This window comes from Coenobita brevimanus, chromosome 38 (assembly GCF_032717465.1).
Source record: "Coenobita brevimanus isolate Jiangsu-jjx chromosome 38, ASM3271746v2, whole genome shotgun sequence".
Classification (NCBI taxonomy): Eukaryota; Metazoa; Arthropoda; class Malacostraca; order Decapoda; family Coenobitidae; genus Coenobita; species Coenobita brevimanus.
The window spans coordinates 1,739,596-1,760,475 of NC_136991.1; the positions used below are offsets into that span (position 1 = coordinate 1,739,596).

The 20,880-nt window shown below is 39.8% G+C and overlaps 2 protein-coding genes across 2 annotated transcripts; one reads left to right on the top strand and one right to left on the bottom strand.

Moving 5' to 3' along the window:
- Positions 1-274: 274 nt before the first annotated feature.
- Sf3b6 (splicing factor 3b subunit 6) lies at positions 275-5,563 on the top strand. The gene is made up of 4 exons (XM_080269814.1): positions 275-314; positions 1,409-1,527; positions 3,408-3,537; positions 4,244-5,563. The coding sequence occupies exons 1-4, from the start codon at positions 288-290 to the stop codon at positions 4,343-4,345; spliced, it is 378 nt and encodes a 125-aa protein (XP_080125940.1). The 5' UTR covers positions 275-287; the 3' UTR covers positions 4,346-5,563.
- Positions 5,564-10,412: 4,849 nt separating this feature from the next.
- Positions 10,413-20,703, bottom strand: Kat60 (katanin p60). The gene is made up of 11 exons (XM_080269815.1): positions 20,645-20,703; positions 19,672-19,848; positions 19,155-19,260; positions 18,657-18,771; positions 17,422-17,593; positions 15,708-15,926; positions 14,581-14,760; positions 13,223-13,365; positions 12,449-12,561; positions 12,070-12,196; positions 10,413-10,889 (listed from the first exon to the last, which is right to left on the bottom strand). Exons 2-11 carry the CDS (start codon positions 19,837-19,839, stop codon positions 10,691-10,693), a joined length of 1,542 nt encoding a protein of 513 aa, XP_080125941.1. The 5' UTR covers positions 19,840-19,848; positions 20,645-20,703; the 3' UTR covers positions 10,413-10,690.
- Between the last annotated feature and the right edge of the window lie 177 nt (positions 20,704-20,880).

Here is a 20,880-nt window from a genome sequence, read left to right on the forward strand (position 1 = left end):
TCCATGTTATCAGCCGAAAGCAACGAAGCATAAATGAACGATAATTATTATATATGTACGGAGTTTTTCATGTTTCTTTGAAGACGACTTTTATTACAAGAGTTTCCCAGTATGGAAAAATTGCTCTTATATTTGTTATATTATCTATATTATTACTGAAAAATATATACTGCTATTTTCACAGTCCTGAGTACAATTATAAGTTTTTTTTTTTTTAGTGTACAATAATTTAGCACCAATGGATAACACTCAGACTCGGACGTCCCAATTGTAAACAAAACGTCGTGATGGCGTTGGCACAGAAGCGCACCCATGTAAGTTTTGAGTACATTTAGTGACAGTTTGACTATATAATCATATCTAAAGTGTATTTGTGGATCTGAGAACAAAATCAGAACCGAAATCTTAATTGATTTTGTAATGAATGGTGTCAGAAGTGTCATTGTTGGCTTCAAAACAGCAGGTTGAAAATTGCAATCAAGGCCAGTGAAGGAACCCCATTCTTAACTTTAGGAGGACAGTATTCAGAAGCACACTGAGGTACAGATGTCAGAAACAATGGAATGTAGTAGCTTACATGATCAGATAGTATTTTCAGTTGACGATTTTGATCTTGAGTCAAGGCAGAAGGTTCAGATTTAGCTGACTAATGCAATGGTTTGGCCATGGGTTATATCAATTAATATTCTTTGCACTCTGAGGTCAGTTTTCGGTAGTTCACATCACTCGATTTCGGAACAAAAAATATTTTTTCAGGTTGACTTTAATGTGATTTGAATGAGTTTGAGTGTCATTTTTGTCGTAAATCAGTCGTTTTGGAGATTAGATCTACCAAGGCAAAGAATGCCCATTTTTGAGTAGTTAGGAAACGGCCAGGTCGCCAGTGGGAACGTTTACTGACGGTCTCTCTGACTGGCCACATTATTTACCAACCATCACTCCAACTGGACATGTCAGTGCATCTCTTGTCAGAGCGATGGAAAACTTAATGATTTAACCAGGTTTGACCTAATCCAACCTAACCTCATTTGCATTTGACAGTCAGCGTTCAAATGTAAAAAATGCTTGTTAGGAACGATATATATGTCTAGCTACTGGCAGACATTGGTGGAGATCCAAGGTAATTAAATATAGGAGTTTCACATTGAATATACATTTTATATTTGATTTGATTCAAAATAGTGTGGTTGTGTCAGATTTCCTGAACTAGGTGATGTGAACTACTCACTCTTTTAGCAACATATACAGTTCACACACATTCTGCCATATTTAGAGTATACTGTACATACTTGTATTCCAGTATACATATGTAGAATACCTGTACTACAGAAATATCATATATAAAGTGTAGAGAATTCATATTGTATATCATAGATGTTTCAAAACTACCTGTACTGTGTATCCTCAGGTTCGGCTGCCGCCAGAGGTGAATCGCATTCTGTATGTCCGCAATTTGCCATACAAGATTACTGGGGAAGAAATGTATGACATCTTCGGGAAGTATGGTGCCATCAGACAGATCAGAGTGTAAGTGCTGGACAGGTACCGTACGTGTACTTTGGCATACCTTTATATTATGACCCAAACTAACAGATGAGCATACAATGGTATAGTAACCTATAGTAAACTGTTGTATAAATAATTAGTTATTCCACCCTTTTACTCACCTTTCCCATTGTTTCTGGATGTACAGTTTATTGCCCCATCCTCTGGTGGAAAAAAGTTCAGATTGTTGGTGAAAGTGATTAAGATTAAAGTCAATTGCCTAATTTTTGCTGGTCATTTGCATTGCTGATTGATTATTGTAGGCAGATAATATCCTGATTGCATGTTTTTCAGAGTCACAGTGCACACACTTTGTTTAACTGTAGCTATCACATTAATATCATCACACCAGTGTTGTTTAAGATAGGCCAAGCATATATTCAGTGTGGATGGCATAGTATTAACACTCAGTGGTGTGTGGTGCAAACAATTGCTGATTTGAGGGACAGGTACAGAAAGCTTTGTTTGAGGGAAAGGTACAAAAAGCTTTCTTTGAAGGAAAAGTACAAAAAGCTTTGCTTGAAAGAAAGGTACAAAAAGCTTTGTTTGAAGGAAAGGTACAAAAAGCTTTGTTTGAGGGAAAAGTACAAAAAGCTTTGGTGACTGCAGTATTGGGAAGGGATAAGTCATAGTCTTCTTATACTTTTCCTTATGTGATTTCTTCATATTGAACCATTAACCTGAGTAATAATATATTTTAATATGGATTTGTCATTGAGGTTAGTTTGGAAATCTTGGGTTTGTGGCACTTTTTAGTTTATGGACAGTAGTGACACTAGTTAGTACTGGTCTATCTATCTATCTATTGCCAGATGCCTCAATCCCGTTTGGGGTGGCCACAAACAAATCGCCCCCAAGTCGCCCTGTCCCCCGCCATTTCACTCCCCTGCTCCCAACTCACACCCCCCTCTGTCATATACCTCTCCACCCCATCTCTCCATCTCATCCTCGGCCTCCCCCTCCCTCTTTCCCCCTCCACCTCACTCACATACACTCTCTTCGTCAGTCTTTCACCCTCCATCCTCTCCACATGGCCAAACCACCTCAGTGTGTTCCTCATAACGCTTCCTATCACATCCACATCAACACCACAACGCTCCTTTATATCCTCATTCGTCAGCCTGTCTCTCCATGTGACTCCACAGGCTCCTCTTAAATAACTCATTTCCACGGCTCTCACTCTTGACTTGTGTCCTTCCAACAACGTCCAAGCTTCACTTCCGTACGTTAGAGTTGGTATCACAATACTGTCATGTAGTAACTTTTTCACTTCCATGCTCACTTCCCTGTTTCTTATCACTGCTTTCAAAGAACCAGCAACCTTTCTTCCCTGCTGTACCCTTTCAAGCACTTCACCCTCCAAACCTCCATCCTTACTCATCACACTACCCAAGTACTTAAACGTACTCACATTTTCCAATTCCTCACCATCCAACCTCGCTGTACATTCACTGACTTCACCTCTCTCAAAGACCATCACTTTACTCTTCCCTACATTCACCTTTAGATTCCATTTCTTACACACTCTCTCAAACTCATCCACCAAGCCTTGCAGTTCCCCTTCGTCTTCATTCAACAACACAGTATCATCTGCAAACACCAGTACAGGGAGTTTCCAAACACTACCCTCTCTCACCAGGGCCACTCCAACATCCACTACCCTACCTTGTACCTCTTTTATTACCCCATCCATGTACAGATTGAACAAATAACAGTTAGTACTGGTGATGATGATAAATGTAAAACACAGTACATCTTTATTCTGCATCAACAGCCTTTCTGAAGCCTTGTAAAATATGTGTGTTATATAAAATATTTCAGTGTCAAGTGAATTATAACTCATCCAACCTCTATCCCTACAGAGGCAACACTACAGAGACCCGTGGCACAGCCTTTGTTGTCTTTGAGGATATATTCGACGCCAAGAATGCCTGTGATCATCTCTCGGGTTTCAACGTCTGTGGCAGATACTTGGTAGTGCTTTACTACCAGGTGAGAAATTATCAAGACAGGGTTAGGATGTATCATGGAGCACCTTGTGGATAGCCCTTTTTTTTTTTTTTTTTTTTTTTTCCCACCACCCTACTTGATATAATGGAAAAATCAGTAAGTCAGTTAGGAAGGTGGTGATAGGTTGTTGGTAATTTGTCTATTTCTTTCTTTGTCATAGTCAGAAGTAGCACAGCAGCTGTTTATTACATACTTTGTTTTTAATTACTGATTTGAATTGAGTCATTGTTCAGAAGATACTTTAATATCTATGAATTTGACAGCTGTTATTTAAATATTGTAATGTATATGAAATTGTTTGAAATCCTAAGATTAATATCCAGTGCATCTTGACATGCTTGGTCCTTTGTTGTTAGTGATGCCAGTGGAATGAGCTGGTCAGTACATATTACTTCATAGTGTATTGGATTGTGCAGTAAACACTACCATTTAGGTGCAGGATTATGCCTTAGAATGGACAGGCAGATGCAGTTTAGGAGATAATCAAATATTAGTGAAAAGCCGAAGTTGCTTTTACGAATCTGCTTTTTTGTTGAATAAATTGCAGTGTAAACTTTCTGATTGACAGGCTTTTACACTTGAAAACAACTCTGTTAACTTTTTTCAGTCTTTACTATGATAGGAAATAGTTTTGCCTGCAAACAGTCGTGAACGCCATCAACATTTTTTTCTCCCCCACCCCCCACAGTCCAACAAAGCTTTCAAGAAGATGGATGCAGAAAAGAAGCAGGCAGAGCTGGACCGTGTCAAGACGAAATATGGCATCAACACAGAAGAAGTTAAGAAATAAGGTGTTGGTAGTTGATTCCGTGTACATTAATTTTTGAGAAAACTCACCATTACAGTCATTTATTTTCTCCCATCATATGTGTACCGTAATCATATTCCTTTACTATAATTATATCTCTTTGGTGTAGTTGGTATGCAAGTGAGTATGAGCTTAAAATGGCATTCCTCATTTGAAGGAGACATTTTCATTAGCTTTTAATATGACAGTGCAGATTCAGTTTTTCTTAATCCACGACTGTGCTACTTTAAAGTAATGAATGAATGATGCAAGTTTTCATAACTGATATATTGTAATTAAAATGCTGTACTTGAAATATTTATACCATCATTTTCCTGAACATTCTTCCATCTTAGGATGTTCCTCCTGCCAAAATAATATCTGTAATTGAATAACAAATTATAGCACCTGGTGGTTTAGTGGGTAATTAAGGTGCTTCAATTGTATTGAGCCTGTGTAGGTGTATATCCAAGGAGTGGTTGGGGTTTATTGCTCACGTAATACCACTCGGATGAGTGAGGCTGGTCACTTTCATCTTAAATGTCAGGACCAATTTGCCTAGCCTCGGGTTCCAGTGCTCCTCATGGGCGACGTAGGATTGGATGATGGATGGATAGATGGATTATCATATGTAGTTTCAGGACCAAATACTTTGTGATGTCCATCCATCCTTCGTCCAGTCTGTTATTGTCCTGTCAATAGTATATGGGTCAGGGGCTTAGCTACTCACTTCAGACATTGAAGGCAAGGGTTTACCCAAGCAACTATATGTGATCAGTAAACCCTAACCACCCATTGGAAGTAGACCAGTACAGCACAAGCCACATCAGATTGGAGCTCCTCAGTCATGAGATGGGCAAATTTAACTTTTTGGAGCACTATTTTATCAGTATGGAATTACAGTAACCAGCAAATAAATTTTGAATTTCAGCTTGGATAGCTTACATTGTACACTCTAGTGTGTTATCACCATCATCATCTCTTGTACAAACTGCTGCCTAGGAACCCTCCAGCAGGGGATGATCTTGGCACATCCATCTCCAGGTTTTATGGCCTCTTGGAGTGATTTATAGTATCATTCATATAACCATTCTAAAATGAGAGGGTTGAAATAGTTAATAAATCTAAAAGACAGTGAATTTCTTATATTAAAAAACTAACATGATTTTAAATACAAACTGCTTCTGTGTTATTTGTATTTTGTGGGTAAAATTTATCATTATCCAACCCTACTTTCCATTAGAGAAAAAAAGGAGGGGGGATGGAGGCAGTATCCAGATATAGAAAAAGAAAGTACTGTATCAGATCAGGAGAACCAGTTACAACAAGCCAGCAATCCATGCTTTTATTCCCCACCCCCCACCAATGCCTAAGGGATAGAGAATTTCACTGACTGCCAAATTATCATGCAACCATTGTCCACGCATATTTCCCTGCTATACATATTTCAACCCATTCCGGTCCATCTGTTTATTTGCTTGATGCTTTCCTTACTGTATTAATTTCCTGTACAGTCCCTTATTGTATCTAGTCATCATTTTGGCCTTCAACACCTCCTCCCTTTAAACTCACACACACATCTTGTCCACCTCTTTTTTTTTTTTTTCTTGTCATCATAGTTAATTCTCTTGATACCATGGAAATGTGGATGGTAATGTCTGTGAGGTGGAGTCTGGATTCTGGGGGTGTGGGTGTTGAGTGAATGTGACTCATTCGTTAGCATGCTGTTGTTATTTTTCCCGTCGTCAAGTTTTTTCTTACTGTGGACCATAACTCACCACATCCTTGGGTGAGAAAGAGAGATTAGGATGCTGCTGCTGATGAATTGGCAGTCTACTTTATTTCTTACAAGTCTGAGTATACAGGCATACATACATAAGAATAATGCCGTGCTTCCTCGTAAGGAATCTCCATACTGAAGATGGCTATGGTACAGGTGATATTTTCTGTAGACTGAAAGCTTAACCAAAGACAAAAATCTTTTTTTATTTTTTTTTGAGCATTTACTGGAAGCTGTTTGGGGGGGGGGGGAGAAATCCATGATGTTAATAAGATTTGTAACACTGTGAGACTCTCAGGTTGGACTTTGACTCACCTTGCTTGTGACTGAGATTCCTGGCTAAGCATGATGATTGTGTGGCATGTTACCAACACCATATCAACATTCCACTCCTTGTAGTACCATCCATGTACTATCTAAATCATCTTATGTGCTACTACTATCATAGAAAGTGTGTTCCAAAATGATACTGCTAACTTTATAGATGACTAATTAGTTACCCCACAACTGCAATGGTATTTTCTGACCAGATCCTTCACTAGATGACATCCATTCATTAAAGGGCATTAATATAACCTGAAAATGTGAAGACAGCATTTATTTGGATAGAGACATTATTATATTGGCCTTAATCTAGTTAAAGCTAAGTTTAGAGGCAAAGAGTACAGGTATAAGGTAATTTTCTGGCAAATTAGTGACCTATAAAAAGATCATTGACAGGTGTGCTGACTTGTACATAATAAAGTACAGGTATACATAGATTATTACAGCTCTCTTCCTGCTATATATACTTAATGAAGCCATAACTGGGCAATCCTAGCTACAAAGGTAGTAAAATGATTTTGTTGGTATCAGCCATAAACCACTGGGGGAAAAGCACTACAATCCTCGACTTACTAGTACTACTGAGTGTGCTGTGTTGGAGGTCTTATGTGGCATCAGTGTATGTACGTCGTACGTCTTCAGTGGTTTGACCACTATAATGCGGTTGTTCTAACACAGCAGAATCAAGGTGTTCAAAAAAAAAAAAAAAAAAAAGGGGTATAAAGGGCCCACACGTTTCACGTGTGGAACCTAGAGGCCGGACGGTACTCGCATCACTACTCTTCTTCTACTCATAACTCCCAAAATTAAAAACAGAAGTTGCAAATTAAACTGTCCCATATGTGTAGTAGTAACCTACTTAGTATTTACTTAGAACATTTTATGAAAAAATCAAAATTTTCAAGGATTCACTTCATGATTATTGGTTTCTTTGTTGATGGCCAGGCAGTACAAACTGATGTTGTACCACCTAAGCACATAAAGATGTTGGCCACTGTCAGGACATTCGCATTTGACACACAAGTTCTCTACGTCCATTTTTCACTATGGGCAAACTCTTTCTTCATTATTACGACCTTGTTTGACCTTCAGTGTCAAATCTAATGATGTCCACTCCATCATTCTGGGGGGGCAAAGAACATATTTTGCTTTATACCTTGTCCTCGAATTTTGACTTCATGGACTTTTAAGAAAATCGAATTTTGAAATGGCCTTTTTATGGCCTTTATTGACCTTGAAGGCCACAGTAACATAACCACAGATAAGATTGGTTGTACATTAGATGGGGCTATGAAGTGGCTTTTTTACCTAGAATGCCTCCTTCTATGGTTTTATCGCATGCTTCCAAATTTAATGCTGGATTTTTTCCACCACTACCGAGTGTTAACTTACTGTAGAGGCTGGTCGGTGCAAAAATTACACTACACTACTCTCACAAAGGACCTTCAACACAACACCCCAGGTAGTACTTTAAGTGGAGATGGTTGTATAATTATGCATGTGCTGTAATACTGTTTAGTACCATATACAGCTAGAACTGGAAAAGACTGAACAATGAAAAATACTTGCACAGCAAATTACGTAAAAAACTGTTCATCAACAGCATTACATTGGAGAATTCTTATCACTGGACAAATTTAAGAAAAAATTACCAAGCTGCGAAAGGCATACTGTATAGCCTACAGTATTCACCTCAGGGTTTTGCCAAATTAAAGCCTGTGAAATGAAACATTACAGTATTAAAGTCCTATCTTGGTGTTTATTTTCCTGATGCCAGTACCAGTAAACAATATGTGTAAATGCAAGGCACTTAGATTATTAATATATTGCACAGACAGAGATACAAGTATCTTCCCAAGTCTGATGAATGCACAGCGGAAAAACTGAACCATCTGAAACATACGTTACTAGGGATATGGTTTTCATTTTATTTCACCAGTTGTAAATTTTCTTCAGAGGGAACTGGGAAGATGGTTTTTCTTTGGCTGTACCGTAATGATCCAGACATCCACTGCACTGATTACAAAAAGCTTAATTCAGTCCAGACAAATATGCTGTACTTTGAGCACCAAAAACTATAACAATAATAATTTGAAACTAATGAAGATTATATGAAACTGTTAAGGACTAAACAATGATTGCATATAAAAAAGTATAAAAATCTTAATCCTGAAGTTCATGAATAATCACTGCTACGTTAGTTATGGCTAAAGGAACGATGGACTATATTCAAATTTCGGTCAGTCACAAAACAAACACTCACACATACAGACATATAGTACCAGTAATCTCTTTTTGTCTTCATTTTTCAGCCTAAACACTCCAACCCTTTTCTTACCTACCTGGAATGCCTTTGCCTCAATCATTTACTCTTGCTTTCCTTAACTCCTTCAATCGAGTGACTTATTTATATTTAGCTCCCTTCAGATGTTGATACAGAATATAGGAGCCTGTTCTAACTTGGGTTAAATATTCAACAGCCTTCATTTGCCCTTCTCAGTATTAGGTGGCCTCATACATTGAATTAAATCCTAGCTGAAGCAAGAATAAACATAAGTTACACATCATCAGACTAAAGGAGTTAATTGTCTTGTTGTAAAACAAGGTTAGTATTGTCTGTGTTAAGTATAATTTGCAATTACAATATAAACAGACATGTCAACATTAACAAACTGTACAGCTCTTAACATAAAAACAATGTACAGTACAGCAGTGTTGTTCATAAATACAGTATACAATACACTCTGTGCCAAACAGTTGGGGCTGAATATTTCTGCACCTCATGTAATAATAGTGGATATAGCTTCAGGTTCAAGTGAAAATAATGTGAACTTAGTGGACTGCAGGCTGAACTGCCCTTCTCCAGCACTCCATCCTCCTCCTTTTGGGGTTAGAGAGGGAATTCAGGGATGTCTGTATAGCCACACACAAGAGGTGCTTGGTTATATCAGAGTCACCACACGAAGCATCTCTCCAGCACCCAGTACACTAGCTCATAAATATACAATCCTCTTTGCCTCAAACTGCTGGAGATTAATACTTCAAAGACTGAAAAACTATAGGAAAGCACAACATTTTCCAAGTATAGACTGTAGTGCATGTAACAGACCTGTTACAGATCATCTTGTAAGTAGACAGGTGTCTTAAGATGCATTATCATTTGACCAAAACAATAAGTCGCCCAATAACTCACTTCTCTCTAACAACAATACCAACAACAACAACAACAACAACTCTGCATTCACTCCATTTGATTATGTCTTTTGGTTTTACTCTTAACAGATCTCCCACCCGTTCATCACAATGCAAACTGTCATGGTGGGAAATAATGCAAAGTTTTGTGGTACAGTATATGATATCAAAGTTGGTCAATCTTCAGTAACCATTTAGATACTGAGGGATGCCATTAACTTTTTTTTTTATCACTTCTGCACAATAATTTATCATCATCATGATCATCATCTAATTCCTTATCTTATTCCTGTCAGATGAATATATTCAGCTTGAGACAGACTCGTCATAAAGGAGTTATTGCGATGACGCCAACAACTGTAAGGGAACACTCACAAGTTTTTGCTTAAATTACTAATGTAGTTTACCTACTCCTCAAAAGGGCTATCCAAGGATGACTGGGAAGTTTCCAAAGTTAGTACAGGTACTTATAAACTGAAGGAAACTTACTAAATGCCAAGGACTATATTAAATTACATACAGTACCTCAATACTGCTCTAAGCAAAGTTTTGGAATTGTTATTAATGTAATAAGCATAAACATTTGCAGAAAAACTAAATACCTCTACTATGAGAACGCGAATAATAATTAATCAAAATATGGCTACTGGTCTAAATTCGCCTGACAAACTGAACCTTCATCCTACCTCTCAGTTAGATTCATGCATTACTATACTACACTGTATATGATACAAGACCTCAACATATTTGTGACACAAACCTCCAAGGCCATCCTTGTAGTTGCAGTTGTGGCACTAGACTCATTTTAACATGAAACTGGTGAACTGAAAGCTGATGCTGCTCTTACACCATCCTCCTTTGGGGCAATAAGGAGCTGAGGAATGTTATATAACTGAACAGTGGACAGCTGTCCAGTTAAACTGGTGTCAAATGGAAGGGTATCCTGTTATATAACTGAACAGTGGACAGCTGTCCAGTTAAACTGGTGTCACCATGGGAGGGTATCCCTCTCCAGCACCTGTCCATGTTCTAAATTTGCAATGTACATTGTCCTAAGATGCCCCAAACTCCCTCATCCAGCTCTGGTACTTGTCGAGATCCTCCTGCGAGACAGACTTGTTGCACTTTGCAATGGCCTGGTGGAAGTCCTCCTGCGTCACTGGCAAATCCAACTCCTCCTTGGGCAGGGCTCGTATCTCCTCCGGCCTCAGCCCAGCAATCTTACGACGCATTGACATCATTGAGGCGTCCCTGTCGTGGCACAGTTTGTTAGTGTTGGTTGTTTTAAACTTATGCCATAATGTCTCCTGAAAAGCACTCGGACAGATAATAACCATAACAGAGTCACTTCAAGGCTACTTTATATATTAATACTAACCACCTGACTACCTCATGGTAGCCGAGTAGTTGTACTGCCAGCTGCAAAGAAACTGGCGCAGTAACACACAGGGTTCAAACCCTTGTGCAGACACCTGGTGCCATTGAACTCAGGAATCCATCTACTGGCAGGTAAAATGAGTGCCTATGGGAACATTAACAGGAGGTAACTATAATCACCTGGATCATGCAGTGGCCTTGGAATAGTGGAGGAATAACTCATTACAGGTTCAAAAGCCTAAGTTACTGAGATAAGCACCACAGCTAAGCACTTTATATTATCTGCCCCACCTTTACCTTTTAATTATGTTATAATCTTCTCCTTTACTGCCCCACCAGAAGCACAAGGGAACAAGGGCAGACACTGAAGATAAGTAACCAGCTGTCTGCCCCTGAGCAACATTAAGTGAGCAATAAACCCCACCCACCCTTCAGATGCAGAACCACATAGGCCATGTCCGGGTTGAGTGTCTTGGCTCACCCAACAACCAGGAATTTATCTGCTGGGTATATGGTTACAAGCCAATATAATAAATGGTTTCCTGGATTACATGAACCCACATGACTTGCCATGAAAGTGAAGAGCCACCTGAAGATAACACAACATTTAGTGGATGGATGGTGGGCTCCCAACATACTGTTACACATCATACATGGCAGGTAAAAAGGGTTCACATCATTATACCCGGGAATTTTTCTCTTCAGCATGTCCTGAAAAAATTAAACAGCCTTGCTTGAGGTCTCTCAGCCACATGCTTACATGGGTAAACAGTTCAGATGATGAAAAACAGTCTATTACAACATGATCCCTAAACTCTTGCATAAGTCAGCTACACCACAGCAGCAGCATCCATTCCATACAGAGATACCATAAATGGCAATCCATTGTATATTACAGGGCAAAGTTCCCCATTAATCAGGACACAAGTCTGAATTCTAAAGGTATCTCCCTCCTTCTTCAGCAAACATGACTTGGATAATTACAAAAATGAATGAACAGTCAACAAATAGCTTATGACCGGTAACTGATGGAAGTACTTGACAAGTCTCCTACCTGCACACGTTGGTGATATCTGCTCCTGAGTACCCGTCTAACATGGTGGCTATTTGGCTGAGGTTAAGGTTTTCCTCGGTCTTCACTTCCCGCAGGTTGATGGATAGAAGCGCTTCACGACCTTCCCCTGGAGACACACACGTGTAAAAATATATATTACATGTCATAGTGATGCTTGAGATGGACACCTCACATAATAGTGCAAATTTTTACAGAACAATACTGTTGCATAGGTATACAAACATCCTTCAGGTCCTTCCCTATATTTCCTGGTTATAAGAAGAAAACTAGTAGCTGCAGAGTCCATAATACTCATTACAAGGTCCCGAGTCTCATGTCCAGACTACCATAAAACTAACAAAACCAGTGCAGTACTGACTGTTAGGAAGTGGAATGTAGATCCTCTTCTCCAGACGCCTCCTGAGAGCCTCATCAATGTCCCACGGAAAGTTTGTTGCCGCCAAAACCATCACAACCTTTGGTTCCTCAGAACTGTTGGGGGGGGGGGGGAGAAGTAGGAGATGATGTGGCTGGGGTTAATTGCTGGCAGGTTGTTTTCTATCTCCCTAGCTGACAATGTATTAATACAAAATGTCCTCTTTTATATGGCTTTTTTAAAGTGTTTTTTATGGTAAGTTCATATTAATTTACATGAAAACTGCTACCTATAAAGCTAATTCATCAATTTCTCCCTATTTACTGTACAGAACTGCATCTGCTGTAAGAAAATATTGTAATATTTTTACTACAATACTGGCACACAATATAATTAAGACTTCTTTTCTTTTTTTCTTTATCATCATCATCATCCATATCTTTATTTCTGCTAAAAAATGGGATTACGCAACATTCAAAAACCAAGAAAATGAATGTACAGAAGTGGTTGAACTACTGACAGCATGCCCAGTGAAATGGACCACAATCATTCACACACTTTTCAAGCCCCTGGAATCCTGGCTCCATGTCCCAAGCTGAACTACCTGCACAATCTGTATACTGTACTATATTATTATTCTTCTGTGCTCATGCACTTCACTCAGGGCTTCCATTTGCAAAAATCTATATAAGTTTGTTTCTATTATAAATTAAATGTTAATAAGCCACGGGAAGATCTCTTGTAGTTAAGGAGTTCAAGTTTAAATTGTGTACTCACTCTGTTGACTGTATGCCGTCCATCTGCATGAGCAGCTCTGACTTGACTCGTCGCGAGGCCTCGTGTTCTGACTCAGACCCTCGACGTGAACACAGGGAGTCAATCTCATCAACAAATATTGTGCTTGGTGCATAGAATCTTGCCTGGGGGATACAAGAAGAAGATAAGGCCAACTGTAATGGAGCGAATGGCAAATAATCATGACTGGACTTGAACCACAGCCCCACTGGACGAACCTTCACAGTGGAAGCAACTCGAGTGGTATTCCTTATGTCTACCAGCCTCTGTGCACTTTTAAATATGAAAAAGGAAATGAGGGATGTAGGTGTCTTAGTAAAAGGTATACTGTACTTTTATACAACTTACCCCACCCTCTGATAACATAAGTATTTCTGGCCACAAGGAAACTCGTACATTTTAACACAGAATCAACAGGTCATAAGTAACAAAACACTAGTAAGTCAGTATGTCTTTTTCGATGTCACTGTTAGCCTGGTGTCAACAAAATATAAGAGACTGTTTCTTATATATCTTGTAATTTGCTACTTCAACAAATCCAAACACTGTGAGAAAGACGGAAGCACAACAGTTACCATTTTACCAATAACAAAAAACACTAGCTACTGGTATAACATCCATCCACCCATTCATCCATCTATCATCAATCTTTTTTTGCCCCTCCAGGAGTAAAGGGGCCCAGGGCTTGGCTACTCAGACCTAAGACATGAGTGATAAGTCTCTCTTACCCTCGAGTGGCATCAGGTGAACCATAAACCCTAACAGTTGCTCGGATGTAAACCCTTGTTTGTAGGCCCCATCAAACTGGAATGCCTTAACCCACTAAACCACTACGAGTCATCTGGTTATATGGTTACCACCCACAATAGTAAATGGTGTCTTGTGTTGCAGTAAACCAATCGGCTTGTCACTCAGTACAAAGTGACCTGAAGGCATCACTATAATGAGGAAGTATACGGTGGACATCCCTTCCATGGTATAATATACATAAACAGAACACTTTCCCATCTCAAAATTTAGAGGCTCTAGTAAAAAAAAAAAAAGAGAGAGAAAAAAAATACAGTAAATAAATAAAATACTTAGACATCAAGAGAAGTTTCAGTACAAGGATACACAACTTAACCAAATGCAGCTCAAAAGCGCTGAACAGATCTGATGGATTATTCTCATTGTTCAACATGAATAAAACAATCAGGCATGAACATCATTATACGTCCACAGGGCCATTTCCCATCAGTAAAGAGGGTGGATAGGCATAATACTCATGAACAGAAATGTGCAAAACAGACAGGAGAGGAAAAAAATTAAATAAACTGACCACAACACAAACTCAAACCCACCATTTCAAACAAGAGCCTGACAAGTTTTTCTGACTCTCCACGGTACTTTGATGTGAGGGTGGACGATGACACATTGAAGAATGTTGTGCCACATTCAGTGGCCACGGCCTTGGCCAGCATGGTCTTGCCAGTGCCAGGTGGTCCAACCATCAATACACCCTTCCATGGTCGGCGAATGCCCTGTGGATAGGATGATAAGGCAACTGAGTGGAAAGCATCAGGAATGAAGTAGAAATGAGAATGAGATGGTTTAGAGATGCTGAAAGGAAGGATCCCAGAAGTTGGATTTGATGAAGCACAAGTACTATGCATAAGAAACAATTAACAGAAATGCAGACCATGGGACAGGGTGATGTATGTCAACCTTCAATCTACAGATACTATTTGAGAGCTTGTGTAGAAAATTTTGAGCTAGGTGGAGGAATGCAATCACGTGAACCTGCCTAACTCATGCAACATGAAAACTGGACATAAAACAAAAATAATAGTAAAACAAAGAACAGGAAAAAAAAAAAAATCCCTAACCTGAATTACATCTTAAGTTAGTAAGACACAAATACTAAAGTGTATCACTACTTCTCAATGGGTTAAGCAAGTTAATGGTATTTTATGTAGGCCAAGGGAGAACTAACCAACACAAGACAGTTTTATTCAGCTTTGGAGACTTTAAACTGGAGGGATTGGATGTAGCTTTCATTAACCCCTTCAGTATGAGGCCTTTCCTAAGCTGAATAAAATCATCTGGTGGCAGCATGCATACACTAAAAACATCACTCAGAATCAATTGGTTAACCAGCCCACAAACCACAGCCCACTCCCCACACCCACCCTGAAGGAGTTGACTATCAAAATGGGCACACAGACCTGCCTCCTTCAATGGCTGTTTGGCTTCCAGGATGTCAGTAGACACCCTAGTGGATGATTATGTACCTCTCCTTCCTCTCCTCCCCCTTTCCCTCCTATCTTATTTTCCTATTCCCTCCTCCTCCTCTACTCTTCCTCTTTCCTCATCACTCATTTTTCTCTCTCCCCTTCCACCACCTCTTTCTACCTAACCTTGCCCTCCCCTCACCCTCTTCCCAAAATTTCTTTCTTTTTCTTTTCTCTCCTTCCCTGCACATACCAACCTTGAAGAAGTCTGGCATCAACATGGGCAACACAACAGCCTCCTCCAACAGACGCTTGGCTTCATGCAGGTCAGCAATGTCACTCCATCGGATACTTGGGTTCTTCTGTACGATGTCCCGCTCCAGCATCTCCACCAGGTCACGGTCGTAGCCACTCGGGTCAAAACGCTTCTCTTCTTCCTCCTCACCTCCCTTACCTTCCCCGCCCTTATCTGACCCCTGAAGAAATGGTGGAAGAGGGTAAATAGGTGGACAGTTGTAGAGTCTAAATTACCCACGTTCAAACTGGTTTCCTGGTTCCTTTTGTTGTTGTTGTTGTTGCTGCCACCACCATAATCTTCCCCATCCTTGCCTGACTTGTGGGGCAACACAAGGACAGGGAGATTATCTGGATGATCACACAGATCTGAGATGTGACCAAGACATCAAACATCTTTGAAGTTCACAATCAACAGCTAGTAAATTAAGAAAACAGACGGAAATGCTAAACAAAAATTTATTACACATTCATCAGTAAGACTGATTTTCATCTGCTGACTTAATAAACCAATATTTATCTACCAGAACTGCAAAATAATTATGCTACTGTAACATTCTAGCAATAACATCAGAAATTAATATAAAGATTAAGCAATCTTAACATTAACAACTAAAATATTATTATGACCACAGGGTAAGGACTCAGCTTTCCACAAGCATGGAATTATTCCTTTCAATATGTATTTATGTAAGTGTTCAGCTTATAAATACAGTATATCTTAATATGTATTCCCTCAGCAAATAGCCTCACTATACTAGGCTGCCATTAATAACAATGGTAAATCTGTTGCATACATACCAAGGGAATTTTACCAAGAAATGTTTCTGTTATTTACTTGGGAAAAAAAAAAAAAAAAAAAAAAAAAAGGCAACATATAAAAACTTCATTTCATAAATCTTTAGCATAACTACTGTGCCCTGGCAGATAGTCTCACTACAAGTAAACAAGCCTCTGTTGCATGTGTTCCTGTATTCCCTTAGTAATGTTCTTCCGTTCCTCCTTTCCTCTTATTATAGCGCTGGTCAGACACTTAGATTAATTATCTTTCCTCTGTTTCTGTTTGCATAGTAGCACAACTGAGAAGCAGGATGTAGTACCAACAACTCTGGATCATATTCTTGGAGGAAAGATTGAATGTAGCAAATACTCACTGTCTCGTTAATGACCTTTGTGAAGTCCATACACATAGTCTTTTTCCCTAAGCTTATCCCCTTTTCATTCTTTACTCTCTCCTCTCAAAATATTCTGTCTCTTCTAGCTATCTCTCCTCTTCCCTTCCATTCTTCCTACCCCTCCTCTTTGCTTCCATCCATCTTTTCTCTTCCTTTCCCATCATCCCCTCCTACTTCTCCCCATCCTCTCCCTTCCATCCCTCCTCCTTTCCCACCCCTCTTCTCCTCTCCTCTTCCATCCATCTTTCTTCCCCACCCCTCTTCTCCTCTCCTCTTCCATCCATCTTTCTTCCCCACCCCTCTTCTCCTCTCCTCTTCCATCCCTCCTCCTTTCCCACCCCTCTTCTCCTCTCCTCTTCCATCCATCTTTCTTCCCCACCCCTCTTCTCTTTTCCTCTTCCACCCCTCCCTCTTTTTCACCCCTCTTCTCCTATCCCCTTCCATCCCTCCTTCTTTCCCATCCCTCTTCTCCTCTCTTCTTCCATCCCTCCTCTCCACTCACCTTGCCATCCTTGTCACCATCTTTCTTGTCCTTCCTCTCCCCATCCTTCTTTGTCCTGCCTGTCTTAGTCTCTGTTCCACCCTTCTTTGCCCCAGTCTTGGCCCCTCTCCCTGGTCCACTCTTGCTTGAGTCTTGTCGGCGGGGACCTCTTGTTGGTTTCACCTGCGACCTGCTAAAATAAATAAGTTACCTACTCTTTATGTGAAAAAAAGCTGATGATGATTACCATTATCATGATCATGATGATGCATAAATAAATCATCATCCTAGTCCACTCTTCAGCCCTGATACCCCCAGGTTCAGCTCCAAGAAAACCTGATATTCTGTAATATTCCTTTCACTTTTGAGAATGGCTATGAACAAACAAATGAATTCTATGAAGTCTTGCATTTTTGTTTTCAACAAAATAACTCATACACAAATTATTTTTTGTGTATTAATATATTACCATACACGAAAATGCTACAGTATTTTGCTTTTCAGGATGCCTTTCTCGACACCCCTTAGAACTCACTTTGATAACCCCTGGTGGTATCGAGGTGCTACTTTAAGAACACCTGTCCTATTCCTAACTCCCACTTAACCCCACAATGGTCGTGCCTTCAGAAATTTGCGTGCTCCCCTGGCTGGTCTCAGGAACATTTTTTCAGAGTTCTAAAATAAATTTCTTTTTCTTACAGATGTGAAGAGAATCATCTGGTGCATATGGCACTGTGTTTGCTTCCTAAACCAATCCTGTGATTTGCTATGATTCGTGAAAGAATTCATATAATTACTGCACATGTGCCGTTAACAATAAACATATGGGAGAAATCATCGGAGATGAAGTGACTGCCTGAGTGCGTGGGATGGTAAAGTAAAGTCATGTAAACATACCACTGATCTTCGTTCCCTTCACACAATTGTTCACAGTTTTTTATACCTCACACTAACTTGACATCACCAGCACAGGTACGGTAAAGCATTGTTCAATGCTGGCATCTATTCAGGAGCTAAAAGACTGGGATAGATATGGAAAGAAAAAGGCTAGACTGTTTACTTCCTTCATCCGAACACTTCAAAAAATTCTTAATCTAGACATACGGTACGTACATACATACAGTATTTTAATACTAACATACAGACAGACAGGCAAACACACACACACACACACACACACACACACACACACACACACACACAGAGCTAGGCATGGAGGGCAGAAACTAGTAAGGAGAACAAGAACACTGGAGTACTTGTGGTCAGCAGGTGTGGGTGGCGGCCAAACATCTGGGTCACGGCCAGGAGGCGGACCCCACACGTCTGGGTCACGAGTGGGCTCCTCAAATGATGATGTGCGCAGTGACGTGCCTGGATAAGGAAACACAACACTGTACACTGACACAGATTTGTTTTGCTAGGGACTAAACATTAACCAACATCCTGTGCTCTTATTTTCCTTCCCCACCCAAGGATGGGGTAACATAGGGCCCGAACAAGCAAAGAAAGAAAAACACAGAGGGTGGAGAACCAATCAACAGCATGCCCAGCGAAATGGCCACAAACTCACTCACTATTCAAGCCCCTGAAATCCTGACTCCATAAAATCAGCTTCTTATTACACAACCATACATAAAATGCTGTACATATATATCCACAAACAAGTAGTTAAGTTTTCAGAATGGTGATGCCTTTTTTCAACTTTCTCTCTCTACCTAAAGGCCATTTCCTCCAGCACTGACAGCCAGACTCACCAAGGGGCCTGTCGGACATAGCAGAGGGGTTGTCGGACTTAAACATTGCGATGGTGTTGGTCAGTTCCTTCAGGTTCTCGTACTCGGCCGCCACCACCTGCTGTACCTGAGACAATGCAATGGTTTCCATGACAGTTATGAAAACAACTATTAAAAGCACCTACTTTGCCCTTGTTACTGGATTCTGTGATAAATGCACCACTAAACTGTTATCTCTCTCTCTCTCACTTATCTACAGAAGTCAATCTTGAATGCCAAGTTGTTGCAACAGACTAACACTGGAATACAAACACTGTTAATCACAAGGAAGTCCTATGCAATGGATGTAAGTACAGCTGTAGCACTAAGGCATCTTTTTCTTCCTCTGAGCTAGCTAGATAGTGATAAATTCACATTACTGTACTGTTTTTTGTTTTCTGCCACTAAGCGTAGTCAAATAATCTACAAAGGGACAGATATCTGGGCCATGTTTAGGTGAAAGAACTCTGTCACAGACGTTTCACCCCACAGCACACACCTGCTGCCATCGGACCTTGCGGTTTGGCTCGTGTATAGTGGGTAGGAGGCGGTGAATCTGCTGCACCACCCCCTGGTAGTAAACACCTGCTGTTTCATACTGGTTGGTGAGCACCATCTCTCGTGCAACTCGCACATTCTCCCAGATGTCCTGCACGCTTACCATCATTAATACGATCTGTAAAGAGGCTCACACATTAGTTAGTTCATCCTGGGATTTTAAAACTACTATGGCGAGTCCCAGGCACCAAGCAGTTCTGCACCTAAGCCAACTGTGCCAGTGAAAGTAACTGGATGCAGCATAATCTCATGGTAGAGACCTAGGTTATGGTAGGGGACATCACAAGAAATACAATACTCGTTTTTATCTCTTCCAGTTTTCCATGTTGGTTTAACTGTTACCGGTATTGTATATGAGATTACCCATGTACAAACCCAAGCTACCCTAATTTACCTTAATCTATGCTATAGCATAAACTAATTGGTAAAAAATCCCAGGCAGGTCTTTGTAGGATTATCATCTTTGTTCCACCATTATAACACGTGGAAAGTGGAAATCTATTGGGAACATTACATTGAAAGGTAACAGTTGTTGCCATTAATAAAGTAATAATAACAGGCTAATCACAAAGCTAGAAGCCAGTGTACAGAACCGGGCCATCTCCACAAATATTATTTTTTAACACTTCTGAACCTTCTCTTTCCAAAGCTAAAATAATGAAACCAGGTACTGCAAAAGTAATATTTCTAAATTACCAATGTCAACAGATAACTATACTTTCACAAAAATAAACAAGAAACAAGACTATATAGTTAAATACACAATAATGATCTTTATATTGGTTCCGTCAATTCCTAAAACTTTACTCTCCTTGACCCCGACCTCAGTTACACATCCTGTCAGCTGATTTGACATACTCTCCATATACAATTTTCCCTCACTCAAAATTCATTATCACATCACATACAATTACCTGGATCCGTTAATGTAATGCTGATCGCTACTTATCCAAAATTATCCCCCGTGAATCCTTAAAATTTGACAAATCTTGAAATGTCAAAATACAGCAACACTCGCCGAAAAGTCCGGGTTCGGTAACAGCTGTTTTCGACTCCGTCAGAATTTCTCTAATGGCTCAGGGGACAGTATAGTCAAATATTGCTTTACAAAATTGGTTTCTACTTTCCTATAATTAAATAATTTGGCACA